General features: G+C 39.7%; 2 protein-coding genes across 4 annotated transcripts in view; both read left to right on the forward strand.

Annotated features, from left to right (window-relative positions):
- Nucleotides 1–5,280, forward strand: part of PIR (pirin) — a 93,017-nt gene extending 87,737 nt beyond the window's left edge. The window contains exon 9 of one of the 2 annotated variants that reach the window (XM_019529287.1): nt 4,838–4,942. In XM_019529287.1, coding sequence (XP_019384832.1) covers nt 4,838–4,849 — 12 coding nt within the window. In that variant the 3' untranslated portion in view covers nt 4,850–4,942. Of the gene's footprint in view, nt 1–4,837 lie in introns of both variants that reach the window. The other variant, XM_019529286.1, reaches the window with a different exon arrangement.
- Nucleotides 5,281–5,360: 80 nt separating this feature from the next.
- The window catches only part of VEGFD (vascular endothelial growth factor D), a 58,898-nt gene continuing 49,527 nt past the window's right edge, over nt 5,361–14,731 (forward strand). For both annotated transcript variants that reach the window (XM_019529284.1, XM_019529285.1), the window contains exon 1: nt 5,361–6,219. In XM_019529284.1, coding sequence (XP_019384829.1) covers nt 6,130–6,219 — 90 coding nt within the window. In that variant the 5' untranslated portion in view covers nt 5,361–6,129. The remainder of the gene's footprint in view (nt 6,220–14,731) is intronic.

Here is a 14,731-nt window from a genome sequence, read left to right on the forward strand (position 1 = left end):
CTAGCCAAAATGGTATATGTGGGATCATGTGATTGAAGTTAAATTCTGATCTAGCAGCTTCCAAAATAGGCTTTATGACCCCAAGTGGAGTCACAGAACTTAAGGAGCTCCACAAAGAGTCACTTACAGCCGCTGGACAGGAAGTGTGATATTGCAAGCTGGCCGGAGGTAGGGTTACTGTGGAAAAAAGAATTTGGAACTGCTAAAGTAACTATCCAAGTATATTTCAGTGACCTGAATGAAAATATCTGCTAATCTGGCTAGGCTGTTATTATCACCCAAATTAGCTAGATTAAAACTAATTTGCAAATGCCTAAACATACCATAATGACACCTTCATACTGAAGTTTAACTGCAACCTGAGTCTTCTGAGGGAGCAGAACTATGCTAATTAATATAAATAATGATAAATGAAGCCTTTATTTTATATGTATATATAAATGCACATGTATATAAAATAAATACTTCATTTTTATGGTGCTTCCCATCCACATCGTCTGAAGCATTTTAAAGTAGGGGAAAATACCACCCTATCTCAAAGAATAAGGCCAGTCCAGTGATGCTCCTTTAAAAGACCCAGGTTGCTGTAAACTGAAATATGGAGGTGTCATTGCAGTATGTTCATATATATGCAAGTTAGTTTTAATCTAGCTAATTTGGGTGATCATAGCAGCACGGTTGGATTGGCAGAGATTTTAATTCAGGTCATTAAAATATATTTGCGTAGTTACTTGGGGGACTGGCCTGTGCTGAAGCCCACAGGTCTTTGCTGCTGGTGGTAACTCAAGTAGCAATATTATAGCTGGATGATGTCTCTACCTGGGCTGTCATTGTATCTCTGGTTGCAATGGAAATATAATCTCAGAGTCATGGTTCTTTCCATTGCTCTGTGGAAGTGAGGCAAGGACAAAAAAACTAATCAATGCATTCTCTAGGCCTGGAGCAAATTGTTTCCTCTTGTGAATAGGCTCTGCTCTGCTTGCCTGATTTTACTGGGAGGCAAGGAGCAAGGGAAGACATTGGGCAGAATCTTAATCTGTCCCTCCCTGCCTATTTCCCACCCATGTGGGCCCAGTGGGAAGTAGTATGCTGATGTGGCTATTCTTCTTCCTCAATCCCCACATTGCTTCCCGTATCACAAGTAATGGCCCAGATCCAGTTTCACCTTTGGCTGCCAAAAGGTAGTGTGACCATATAATGGTTAAGGAAATCTGGGATGGGGTAAGGGAATCTACTATCTTACACACATGCGTGCGCGCATGCGCACACACACACGCGCGCACGCACACACACACACACACACACACACACCTGCAGCTCCCAGGAAACCTGATGGTGGGGAGTGACAGTACGGAGGCCTGCAGCCAGGCTCCATCCCCCACATGCAGAGGCTGGACCTGCCTAAGAGTGGCCCCTCTGCCTGGCCACTGGTAGCTGCCTGGAGCCACCACACGCAGCCCGGGCAACAGCAGCAGCCGCAGTTGCAAGGCATGATGCTGCCAGAGGCAAATGGCCATCCCAACTCACCCCGCACAGGTGACAGAGCCCTGGCCCCAGCCTGCCCTGCCCCGACCACCCTGTCCCGACCAAGCCCTGCCCCAGGCAGGAGGAGCTGTGCTCAGCCCTATGTACCCTCCACACCGGCCACTGGTCAGCAAGAGCCAGGTCAGGCACAGTGGGTGGCAGCAGCCTTTGCCACTGCCTGAAGCAGAAGACTCCAGGACTTCTGCTTCAATTTACAGCAACCAGCTGGGGCACAGGGACACCCTACAGAATCCGGGACTGTTCCAGCCTGTCCGGGGGATATGGTCACTCTATCTAAAGGCCAGGTCCTGATTCTGCTCCCATCAGGCAGTGTAAAGAAGCATTTATTTTTATATTTTTTCCATTGACTTTAATGGCACTAGATCACGAACACATGAATCAGTTCTGGTCCTTTTTCCACACTTCCCAATGTTTCCTCCAGATACAGCCTTCCCTTACCAATCACATTCCTCCTTCCTCATCTGACTTATTCCCCATTTCTTTCAGCTTCTACTGTTCCATATCTCCATTTATGATATTGAGCTGAATTTATTATATTGAACATTGAATATTAATATTATATTGAATTGAATGATTGACTTATATTGAATTTAATTTAATATATTGACTGGCTACTTGGTCCTTATATATCATGGAGAAGACTCCCATGCTCAGAAGGAGAGAAAATAGAATGAGAGACCTGGATGGCTGCCATTAAGGACTTCATTATTATTATTCAGTGATTGCGGAGGGTGCTCAAGTACTACATAAGAATATAGGATATTAGAATGGAAGAATGATTTCTCAGTCCCTGAGTCCCCACCAATACTATTTCTGGCAACTGTATCATGTAATCACAATGTAAACTTACCAAGCTCTATCTTAAAACTGTATGGGGCCACAGCATGTAGCCCTAGACATGGGCAGTAAAGGAGAAGATCTGTTCCATGAGAGGTGCAAGGTGGACCCAGGGTAAGGTGCCCATTATCCAATCTGTTCTGAATGAGGGCTATAATAGAGAAAAAAAGAGGACTGGCACCCACTGATGTAGGCATTATGGACAAACTTTTTCCTAGAAAATGAGTTAAGTCAGAATTTCTGTGCTTCTTTAGCTGACTGTCTTTGCTTTGTCCTTGTTCATTACAAGCTTAAAGCTTGATTTAGAGTCTATTAAAATCAATGGGAGGCTGTCTTTTTACTTTAGTATACTTTGCACGCTTCAATACCTGCATTAATGCTCTGTTGCTACTGTGCATTAAGTGTAGTACCTCTATATGACATACTAAGTAAATGTGCAGTAGCTGGTGCTACAGTGCAGTAGCACTGGTGCATGGTCTTTTCATGATGCTTAATATGCAGTAGACTAATTCTACTGTGTGTTAGCCATGATGCGCTAATGCTCAGTAGAATTAGTTTACGGTGCATTAAGCATCTCATGTAGATGCACACTTTGTGTCTCACCCTTCAGGGACAGGCTAATATTTTCTTTGCTTGCAACATTTAATGTTATTTTTTAAATGTACTAGATTTTGTGCCAGGCACATGATATCATATTTTTGTACTAAATTGTATTGAAATAGAGCTGGATGCAATTTGAGTTTTTATTGTTTTGTTTTGTTTTTCACTGAAAGATGTGGTTTTGGTTGGCCCAAAACTATGTTTTCATTAGGTTAATTTTGTGAATGGTTTTGGCCAAATAAAAATTAAGAAAAAAATATAAACTTTGGAAATGTTGATGTAGTTGTTGTAATTTCCAGAACAAACAGGTATGATTTTTTAGTATAGATCCAGTAAAGGACTTACATGGGAGAAGTACCAGCCTCATTGATAGGTTGGTGGTTTCAAGCATTGTTTGGGATGTGAGATATTAAGTTTGAATAACTTCTTTCGCTGAAGTCAGAGTAGGGACTTCACCAACAGTATCCCAATTCTCTGGATAGTGTCTTAACCACCCATGCATAGGACTCAGTGTCTGTCTTACTCCGCCATTGTTGCTGTTCTACTTTGTATAAATACCATGGGTATGAGCCAACAGAAAAAACTGTTGTGAGGTAAGCCACAATGTGAATTTTTCCTATGGCACATGTGAGGTAGCTAACTCTACCCTCATTAAGGGGTAAATTGCCTGGCATTCCTTGCAGGGTGAGGCATGCACACAGGCAGTTACCTTGGAATACCATCTGCCAGACCTACTGTAGCTTTTCTTGCAGTAACTTGTTCATGTGCCCAATACTCTTTAAATAGTCATGGGACTAGAGAGATTGACTCAGTAGCCAGTGATTAGGCTTCATTGATTACGTTTATTCACTGGATAATTGCCATAGATGAGATTATGACACCCAAGTTTCCCTAGCCCAGGAGTCATGGGAGACTTGGCTTCAAATACTAGCTCTAACTGAGGCAAGAGTAGACATGAATGTAGCTTTCATGTAACTCAGGAGACCATTCTAATCTGAGGTACAGAAAGGATCTTAAATGAGCTACACGGAGGGTCCTAACCACTGGCTCCTATGGCATGGACCCATCTTTCAAATGCCATCTTGGTGGTTTTGTAAATGGATCCCAAGTCCCCTTGTGAGTCCAGCCTGGTGATTTTATTAGGATGTCTGGAAAATGAGAGGATTGGATTTTCCAAATATTTTGAAATAATCTGAAAAAAATATATAGTTTGAGCTCAATATGAAATGCAATATTGGGGGGTTTATTTTTTGAGACGAGGGGAACAATCACTGCACTGAAACAGGCTTTCCTATTCTGCCCACATCTTTAGTGGGGAGAATAGGAAAGCCAAGAGGATCACAGCTTCTGCACTTGTGATGGGAAGCTGTATTGGAAAGAGAACAGAAAAATTAAATGAGGCATTTGAGGTTAAAATCTCTCTATATTAAACAACTAAATAGTATAAGAATTAAAATGAAGAGTTAATATGTTGATATAATTTAGTGGAAAACTGCACTGTTTGTGCAAAATAAAAGACCACATCTGACAGTTCTGTGAATCCCTCTGCAAGAGTGTGCAGGGAGGTGAATGGGGGAAGCATGGTTAGAGATGGGAAGACTGCAAACCCTGCCTGTAAAGGCTAGCTCCCTGCTCTCCCTTGCCACTGCTAAGGGGGACGCCAATCACAGAGGCAAGTCCAAGGTGGAGTGGAGGAGGGTATTCCATTCAGACAACTGGTGGCAAAAGAAATAAAATATATTAAAAATAATATAATGGAAAGAATGTAACACAAATAATATGAAGTCATATATTTCTCTGTGAAATAACAGCCTGCAGCTGAAAATATTGAACTCAAATTGCATTCTGTCTTTAGGTCCCTTTGTGATGAATACTCAGGAAGAAATTATACAAGCCTTTGATGATTACAGCAAGGCAAAAAATGGCTTTGAGAGAGCTAACACATGGAAGTCAAAGATTGGAAACCAGTGATCTTCAATGTTAAGAGAATGACTGAGTTATATATTAACATTAGTAGTCTATGATCATGCCAACCTTATGAAAAGGAGTAGTCTGATTGACTTACTGAAACTTCTCTCTTAAATGAAGTTTTACTAGAGCAGATCAGCAATATGTACTTGATATACATAAATATCAAATTTTGTAACTGTAATTAAGCTTCTGAGTGTTAAATCTGCATTTTGGTGTACTCTCTATATTTACATACATAGATGTAAAAACGCATTAAAGCTGTTTTTTGTTTTCATGCAAAAGCATTTTTCTGCTCTGCTCAAAATAAAAACACATTTACTCATTTTATAGCTGCATCTTCATAGACTTATTTTTAAAAAGCCTGTTTCTTTAAAATATGTTTAGTTACTTTTCTTTGTGAAACTGCATCCAGCAAATCCCTTGTCACAAAAAATATACAGGAGGGTATGTTGTCCCCCCCTTTTTTTTTTAAAGGACTAGCTTTGTAATATGTGTGCTGTGTAAGAAAGTGTGCTGAAGTTTCATGTTTCAGGTAATCTTCTTTAAAATAATGGCAGTCTAGATTGCATCAGTTAGTTTAAAACTGCTATGCTATTGGTAGACACAGAATGGGGTTAGAGCCAAAATTTGACTGTGTTTCTGCCAAAGTCTGTATCAGATTTAAGACACATGCTTCTGCAAGCTTCCATGAAGGTTGTGAAAAAAGTTTTAATACAGAGTTGGATTACAGCTCTCTGTAGCTCAAAACATTGGCCGTTATACTACCATCTTAACAGGCTGCTGTAACACAGAGCACAAATAAAGCAGATTTTTAAATTTTCTGGACTATAAGTGAATTTTCAATACTTCTGTGGGTCCTGGTAGAAGATACATTAACTTTATTAACTGGAACCTGTACCTGATTTCTTGTAAGAATAGGTATAATTAAAATAACCTTTAACAATTTATTTCAATTGATCTAAAAATACTCTATGAATTATATTAGCTAGGTAAATTATAACTGTGTTGGATGATACAACAGTTATTTACTTCACCCCTGCAAATGTTGTTTGGATTGAAAACAGAAAATCTGGAAGCTTTGTTAAAAAACTATTAATAGAGAAATGCATTTCAAAACAGACTCCTCCAGCTGTACGATATCAACGGCGTAGTAATTGGTGGATCTTAAACATCACAATGTACAAACCGTGGGCAACTGTGAATATTTTTATGGTATCTCTTCTGCATTTGCTTCAGGGATCTGATTATGAGTATGGATCTGTGAAGGTAGGTGGGCTTTAATTGGCTAATATAGTGAACATGTTGTATGAGAGCACGTGGATTTTATTGTCTGAAGTGTTGTCATAATTATACCTTTTTGCTTTTTTAAGCTTTATTTTATTTCTGTTCAACTGCATTGACATAGCAACCAGGGAGGAATCAGTATTCCATATTAAATATTTTAGCCCAGAGTCACTGATTTGTAGTTTTGTCTTTTTGTCACTTTTAAATCGTCTGCCTTGAACAAGTCCTTTAATAGAAGCTTTACAAAATAAAAAGTGAGATCTAAACTAGTTTGCATGACAGAAAATGTAAATTAAAACCCCCCCAACTTTCTGTTTTTTTATTAGTAGTATATTTTTTAGAGAGTTAAATACAAAGTACTGAAAGTTTTCTTCTGAAGCACTTGGTCATGAATGATTTGCCAAAAAAATTATTTTCAGTAATTTTATCCAGGTTTTATCCAGGTTTTTAAATGAAGAAGTAATCAGTAGTAAAACATATAGGCTAGGAATTAACCTTTCTTTTGAATGGGTTTCATATAGCAACAGTCAAGCTGAAGTTTCACTTTGGAAGTGGGATTTTTAGATCTGACTTTTGGGGAAAATAAATATACTGCAAACAGTAAATTATTTAGAAAACAACCTGTATAATTAGATTTCTAGTTTATAGTATATCCAAATCATATTTGATCCAATATGTGGTCATGAGTTGCTAGCAAGTGCTTATTTTTTCTTTCATGGAGCAAAATGAGTTAAAACTTGTTTTCACTTCTTTTTGCTAGGAATGACCACATGCTAGACTATAAAACATGCTCACTTTTGAGCTTTTTTTCAAGAAGTAACACTGAGTAATGTGCATTTAAATGCAGATATCCACAACAAGAATGATGAGTTAACATTAGTGCACAATGAGTGCTCAAAAATGACAAACAACTAACCCGTCTGCATGCTTGTGGTACAGTGTTTTAATGTCAAACATGAGCAATCTGTTCTTGGAAGAAATTAAGTCTGTTAGAGTCAGCCTGTTCTTTTCCTTAACATGTGACGTCTCACTGGTTTCCTACATGTAGATAATTTTGTGTGCATCAAAGAACACTTCCTAATTATATTTTAAACCACTATGGGACTGGCTATGATGATAACCGTGTCTTCAGCTATAGCACAGAAGCTTTCATTCAGTATATTGGTAATCCATTAGTTAGATTAGTTGACTGATGATGTCAGCTGAATTTTGCAACAGTGTCCACTTTTCCTAACATGCATGCAATAGTTTATATAGCTATGACACCCTTATTATTTGTTCCGTATATTATACATTCTATGATGACACTCTTTTTTCAGCATTAGTACAGCTGTAGCAGTTGACATTTGCATGAGCTGTCAAACAGTCATAGTCTGGCCATAGGGTATTACTGCAGTATAATAATAAAATACCAATTACTATCCAGAACTAAATTGAAGATGTAGCATAAGTCAGTCTAAAAAAAAATCTGTATTGCCATGAAGTCGCCACTGCTTGCTAAAACAAAAAAGTTAAATCCTCTACTTGCTCTGACTTGAAATGTTGCTCTCCTTTGTAGAGAGAAATAGTTTTGGATAAGTTATCAGCACCTGAAATGTATTAATATTTTCCTGAATATGGCAAGAATTTGTGTTATTTGGGCATTTGGGTTTTTGAAGTCTTAAAATGCTTGCACATGTTATAGTGTTTCATGTAATCTATAGGCTCACAGCCATAAGCCATGGGAAAGGGTGTCTGTCCAATCTAGTCTAATTATCTGAAGTTCATGGAGCTCCTCTCTATGGCATTACCAATATGATCTGATTTCACTCATTTTAATGTTATTAGTGATGGTATCATGACCTCCTCCATGGGTATTTGATTCTTTTGCCTGGTTGCTCCTCTTGGGTCAGATCACCTTTTCTGTTATGCAGCAGAGAAGTGAATATGTGGGTTTGTCATGACCCTGTGCTGTGGTCTGAATAGAAAGGTGATATAGAGTTATATAGTATCACAGTGTGAAAGATCTAGCTATGACACCCTTATAAAGTGCTCTTCAGTTGCTTAGTTATTTCTTCTGCATCTGAGTGGCAGGTCTGCTAACCCAGACGGCTGAGTATATAACTAACAGTACAGCGCAAAACATTGCTTTGCAGAGATACCCAAGCTAGCTATCTATGTGCATGCTGGCTCCAGAATTGGAAACAGCATATCTGTGTTAATACTGTCCTCTGGCTGGGATGCTTAGTTATGCTTTTGGCACAGTTATATTACTTTAGCTGCAGAGCACAAAGAAGTATGTAGTCATACATTGTACTAACCTTTCATGCCATCATCTTTTTAAATATCTTTAAATCAATGAGAGTTTTGCTACAGTAAGAGCTACAGAATAGAGGCATGCGTAATACATAAATAATTACACAAAAAGGCTGTTCAGGAACATTAAGGTTGCAGTTCGAAGGTCAACCTTAACTTCCACATCTTCTGACTTTAAACTGCCTGATTTTGTAGCCTTGATAATGTTCTTTTGCATTGTTTTCTATATGTAATTATTTACATATTGCACCACCTCTATTGTCTTTGTGTTTAAGTTCTTAGGTTTTGACCATGCTAACTGTATACCGCTCCTCCCCTTTCCCCCTGCCCCACAGATATTTCATCAAATGACATCACACTGACACCCACTTGAGAAGAGCCTTCATTCAGATCCACCACACACACACACCATGTATACACACACACACATATATATACACAGAGTCTTCCGCTAATTGAGCTGAGAGCAGCAGGTTGTTTTGGACAAGTGCTAAGTGGGAGTAGATATTTTGCTGGTAGGTTTCACAGATATTTGCTGAGAATGGAGGAGTGGTGAGGTTCTGGGATCTTGGCCTCCATTCCAGGCTCAGGAGAACATGCTGTAATGGACTCGGGCTCTTCTGCACATTCCCCTCTGCCCCCTCTTATCCTGTCCCACTCCCCTAGCCCTGTTTCCTTCATACCCCTAGTAAGGCTAAATCCTCCTGCAGGATTTTTATAAGATACTGCAGGTTGTTGTTAATAAGTCTACAGTTTAATCTTTCAAGCTTCATGCTTTCTAGATGCTCAAGATTTCTCTCATGATGTTATCCATTATGTAATACCCCACATGTGCAAGACACTGCACTGCATGCAAATAATGCCTTCATGAAGCTTATCAATTGTAGGCTGCTGGTATACTAACACCACTGCCTGTCATGCCAACGAGTATTGCCCCTCTGACTATCTGCATTCATCACATTCTCTCAGTGTCCTTTCCCAGCCAGCCCTGGTCTCTTTTCCATACTTCCCAATCTTTTCTTCACCTCCAGTCATTCCTTACCTGTCCAGTAACTTATTTTTTTCCTCATCTAATTTATTCCCCATGCCTTTCAACATCTACTTGCTGACTCCATTATCCCTGTTCCTTATCTACTCTTGACTCAGAGACTCAGCTTCCCTATCTGGGCTCCTCCTCCAAGTTTTCTGCATCCCTGCTCACTCAGCTCTTTGCTTTAGTGTCTTTGCCAAGTCTGTCTCAGTTTTTGCCTAGACCTTGGCTCCTCATCCAATGTGACCCCCCTCCTCACTTCTTCCTTCCCTCAGCAAGCTTCTTTTTTGCTCAGGTCCAGCTCTTGTCCACCTTCAAATCAGGCAGCTACCCTTTTCACATTGTCTAAGCCCAGGCATGTAGGATACAGCACAAGAAATACATACTCCTTGTTTTTAGTTCTGGTGGCTGGCCCACAGCCACCCAGAGCCACGATTACAGGGATAGATACTCTCACTTCTGGACTGGACCATGCTTGGTGCAGGCAGACTCCCCAGAGTTTAGCTAGTGCACTCCAAGATGTTTCTCTTGACCCTGGGTAAGCTAGGCCTTCTCAAAGGAAATGTTGCCAGACTGTTATAGCATAGACAAAAGAATTAAATATTTCTTTAACCTCATTCTTAGAAATTGTTGGACCATTTTGCCTGAAATTTTCCAACAGGAAAGAAAAAATCAGCCTTAGGCAGACCTCTAGTATGAAAAACTTCAGCCCAAGCGATTCAAGTTTGGTAAAATTATAAGCAACTGAAAACAGTGTCTTAGGATGGGACAAATGTTGGGCAACCTTGATGATAGGCAATATGACCATGCAGGTGTCATTTGTGACTCTCTAACTGAAGTTATGTGAAGATAGGTATTGAAGAAGACTTGGAATTCCGTTTCATCATGTAATTTTTGGACACTGTCTGCAAGTCTGACACAAAAACTCTGAAATGGAGTTTTTCTATGTGACGACTTTGAAGATTATGAATTAACTTTTTGGAGGCAACGTTTTAAAATGTTCCATTGGTGAAATGTTGTCCTGTTGGCCTCTTATTTTTTTGGAATCCTCTCTTGGTACAACCACAAACTTCCACTGTCTCTGTTCCTTTCTCTCCCCCCACACATTTTTTCTCTTCTCAAACTTCACAAATTTAAGCTACTTTTTCCAGGATTTTAAAATTAAAGACAAAAAGCTATTCTTTCTATTCATTATAACCAAATTGCCCTCTGCCAATAAAAGCCAGTGGAATGGCTCTCAGCTAGTTCTATTTTCCCAAAGTACCAGTTTTTTCTTTAACTGAAGTGGAGATTCTCCATCTCCATTGATTTAAGCCTCAATTATCCATTGCCCTTTCCACCTCCCTATCTTAGTAATAAAGGGTCAAAGAGAAGATTGGGATAAAGGAAGAACTGAAGCCCATATTGTCAGACTAACAAACTACAAGCTCTTCTGCACAAGTTTCCTCTCTCTAACAGACCTGACCTGACAAATCTGAGGAACACTTTTGTACTAGAACTGTCTGCATCTTTGCTTAACAACTGCATGTGGGAAGGAGGCACCTCTGATTGTTCCCTGGCCCAATGCCTTTCCTGAAAGTTAAGCCTCTAGAAACCCGCTTTACTCCCACAGACTTGCTTATACACATCTGCTTGGGATTCTCATATTAGGTTGGCCAGAGGTAGAAACTTCCTATAGAGCACAGCTAGTATTTTTCACTCCTGAAGTGAGTTCCTCACTAGCCACCAAGCCTGTTCTGTTAGTCATTGTGGAAGTGGTGCAGGCAAATGGCCTGTTCATTCCCCTGATTGTCTCTTGATTGTCTCCTTATGGGCACAGGCCTGGAATGTGCCTTCTTACCTGTAGAAGCAAAAGGACTCTATGGTTGATCTTCCTTTCTAAGAACCAGTTATATACTCTGTCACTTCCTGACTACAGTGGCATTCTTTAAGAAAAACATACAACAACAAATATACAATATACCATCCATACCTATGCTTTGAAGAGCAAGAAATCAAAGCTGGTTGGCAACTAAATTCTGAGGCTGACCTGCTCAAAGATGTAGCATCTGACAGAACTGATCTGCAGCTGATGAGATGTTGCAAATCTAAGATGTATCATCACAGCCCCTCCTTTGATCTTTAATCTTATGTTTTACATAAGATTTTGCCCAATTAAAAAAGGGAGAGATCAGCAAATCTTCTATCAGGTCTGGCTTTCTCTTTTGAAGGTCAAATGCAAAACTTTGAAGTTGGCCATGCTGTGACCACAAAGGGGAATTTAAAGGCTGCTGAAAATCATTTTCCTCCTTCTTTAAGGCATAGCTTCAGTTTTCCATATGCCAGCTTTCTTTCATGGTTAGCAAATAATTAGAAATGCAGAAAGGTGAAGCAGTGGTTTTCAGAAATACTTATTGCCTTTGGTATACTAAGGCTGATGTCAATTTACTGTGACTAAAATCACTGATATCCATGATGAGCAACAAGTTTATAAAAAAGGTCCCAATATTTCTGCAAAGTGATCCTGGGCTGTCATGTTTACCATTTCCCTCCAGCACATTATGCTGAAAGCCAGTTTGTTCCTGGCTTTTCCTTATAACCAGTTTGGAGGCAACAGAGCAAAAATAAAGAAGAATTTTGTTCTATTGCTATCCCTCATTGCATCAGTCCTTTACCTTTCTTTATCACTGAAGAGGAAATTGGTAATACTGTTACCTCAGAGAGTACAATTCTTGTTCATAAGAGACAGCGGAAAAAACTCCTCCCTCCTGCTACCCCATGCTTGCAGAACCTCGGTAGGAAACGTACTGTCTGGATGTATGGCAGACCACTCAGCATATGACACACAGTTTAGACTAATCAGAGACAGGACTTGGGAAATGCATTCTATCAATCAGTTGTTTGAAATGAAGACAGCAGCTAATTAAACTTTGACATCAATCTTGCATTTAGCAGCCCACATCTGGAACTTGAGGGAGGTTGTGAGCAGCAGGGTGCCCTAGGTCAGGTTGGAAGATGCATGGAGAGCATCATGGATCAATACTCTGATGGTTTGTGATCGCAGCGAAATAAAAATAAACCACAAACTTGGAATTCAGCAGGCGTTGCTTCTTGGTGGCTTGATTCCACCTCACTGACTGCAGTTTTGTGTAGCTTGCGCTAAGTGCCCGGGTCCTACATTTATGTTGTAAAGCCTCTTGAAATGGCCAGCGAGTGCACATATTAAAGCTGTCCATTTAAAGGGGGTTTTAAAATAAAATAGGCCAGGTACAGATCATTATACTTTTACCAGCATAAGTGATTATGAACCAATCTATACCCATAACAAAACAGAGGTCTGGCACACAAAACCAGTCTATACTTACAACAGAACAGAAGTTTGGCACACCTAGAATAGTTTAAAAATTGTGGAACCTGGTCTGCCTCCTTGCCTCCGAGGGCAAATGTGTGTTCTGTTTGCTATTGATCTAAACTGCACCACTTACTGAAAACCGTGAACTTAGATCAATTCTACCTCAAACTGGTTGCCTATCTGTACCTAGCCATACTTTCTGCTTTTTAGCCCAGAGTAATTAGCAGTGTTGTTTCCCTGCTTCTCTGGGCAGGGGCATGGTGGGGGCATTCACTGCAAGGAGGCAGAATACTGTCCAGGACTCTCTGGCATGGAGTGGAAGAACACCTGCTACTACCATCTTCTGTTCCCCTGGCTCCATGCCAGTCCCATTGCAGGCTTGTGTATATACGGCTCTGTTTTCACCATCCCCTTAGGGGTACTATGTGTTCCCTACATGCAAAGTTTGCATTTTTGCCGAGCTCTTGCTTGGACTGTGATGAGAGAAGCAAGCTCTTTCTGCTGCTCCCACCTACCTCCCCCACAACCCACCAGTGCCTCCTGGTGCACCATGCATCTCTGTAGGGCTAGGCTGAATTTAGTCTTTCATGATAATTATGCAACATAGATATTTAGTGGTTTTCTGTGTCAATCAGTAGCAGAGCAAACAAACATGGTCTACTAGTTTGTTGATGTTAAGTGCATTGAGTTTCCTGAAAATACATCTATACTTGTGTATGTTGCTGCCCTCACATTAAGATCTCTAGTTTTAGACTTCCCTTTCACAGCTAGTGATACAGCACCATCTAGGGACCTTGAGATCTAAGCAGAGCTACATCAGGTATACAGTAGGTCACAAGGCTGTTGACTGGATACTGTTCGCAGTACGTACAGACATCACATTGAGATTTAGAAATGGAAGATGGTGTTTTATTTAAGCCATATCTGTCTTTATAGCTACAGATTTGAAATATACTAGGTTTCATTCTGGGTGTCAATCACCAGTGGCTACAATGGTACTGTTTGCATGCAATGTGAATGTTTAATTTGACTCATATTCAAGCACAAGAAAGTTGTATCATGCTGCTGTCCTGTTTACGGCACTGCCAGTAATGAGAGATGTATACATGAACATTTTCCATTTTTATTGAAAGCATGACTCATAGGCCTTCTTCTTAGGATACTTTATTGAACTGCTAGGGAAGTATTACTTAAGAAAAATCATAATTCCAGGAAAGTGTGTGCATGTGACTGGGGTAACATAAGTTCAGTCAGCATTGGCAGCAGCTTTGCATTATAAAGTGACATTTTGAAATCCTGCTTTTGATTGGCTAGTTACAGTTCCAAGCCATTTATTAAAGCTCCACAGGTCAGAGCCATATTCTGGCAAAACCGCCAAACAAAGAAATCTTTATTGTATTAAAAGAATATTTGCAACACATATTGCATATTTGTGTCCTCTAACTTGCCCTTCCATTCTTGGGACATTCCCCAGTTGTTTTCCAAATGTCAGTGCCTTTCAACGGATGGACAATTATCAAAAGAAAGTGTCACCACCCTGGAAACATTATTATATACACATATGCTACAATACTTCCTGACATGCATGTCCTGTCACAGCTATAGACTAGCACCGAATTCTTCCTGTCATGCAATTTTTTGTTAATGAGGATAGCAAAATGTTGTAACATATCAAGTTTAATGTTATCCTGAACAGAAAATATTATAGCATCACATGAAAATACAGGGGATTTGCAGAAATACTTACTTTTTCAATGAACCAGAAATCTAGGAAAAAAAACACATTCAGAAATGCCAACATATGGTATTTCCAGGAAATTTGTTTCCTAAAATGCCAA

The sequence above is a fragment of the Crocodylus porosus genome, unplaced genomic scaffold (assembly GCF_001723895.1).
Source record: "Crocodylus porosus isolate Cpor-Errol unplaced genomic scaffold, CroPor_comp1, whole genome shotgun sequence".
Classification (NCBI taxonomy): domain Eukaryota; kingdom Metazoa; phylum Chordata; order Crocodylia; family Crocodylidae; genus Crocodylus; species Crocodylus porosus.